Consider the following 657-nt stretch of genomic DNA (forward strand, 5'->3'; position numbering starts at 1 on the left):
TATTTACATCATTTCGTTTTGTATAATTTTTCATGTTTAGTTTTTGATACTATACAAATATTTTTTTCAAAAAAAATAACAAAAAGAATGGGGCCCGGCTCTGATTGCATGCATGCAATATAAGAGTATTGTATCGTTTGGATTGTATATTTGTCAAATTTAAAACCTAAACTAGTGATTTTGCGTTTAATATATAAAACGCAGCGTTCAGTTCTTCAAAAGAGACGAATACGCGCGTTTTGAAGTTGGTTATATAACGGAAAGTTTCAGAGGCGAGAGAGTTTGAGAAGATACGCCAGAAGGAAAGAACGAAAGAAAGATCAGAAGAAGAAGTAAGCTTGCGATGGGTGATGATGATCATAAGCCTCCGCCAACGACGGAGGAGATTCGCCAGAATATGATCTGTTGGGTCCCTCCTAGATGGAGAGAACCAAGTGGGCATGAGACATAATAATAATTCTCATGACCCTTTGCACTGTAGACTCACAATAATAGAGTTTTGACAAAAAGAAACAAGAGAGAGAAAGGAGAAAAAGAGAGAGAAGGAGAAAACTCATAAGGTGATTTCAAGACTGGATTTGGAGGGTCAAACGGATCCTGATCGGGCTGATATTTTGTGGGAAGCTTCTTCAGTCAGTGGGTTAGAGGTTCACCGAA

At 37.9% G+C, this 657-nt stretch overlaps 1 protein-coding gene across 1 annotated transcript in view; it reads left to right on the forward strand.

Annotated features, from left to right (window-relative positions):
• Positions 1-343: 343 nt before the first annotated feature.
• The window catches only part of LOC106341564 (plant UBX domain-containing protein 5-like), a 5,934-nt gene continuing 5,620 nt past the window's right edge, over positions 344-657 (forward strand). The window contains exon 1 of the mRNA XM_013780301.1: positions 344-397. Coding sequence (XP_013635755.1) covers positions 344-397 — 54 coding nt within the window. The remainder of the gene's footprint in view (positions 398-657) is intronic.

This window comes from Brassica oleracea, chromosome C4 (genome assembly GCF_000695525.1).
Source record: "Brassica oleracea var. oleracea cultivar TO1000 chromosome C4, BOL, whole genome shotgun sequence".
In the NCBI taxonomy this organism is placed as follows: Eukaryota; Viridiplantae; Streptophyta; class Magnoliopsida; order Brassicales; family Brassicaceae; genus Brassica; species Brassica oleracea.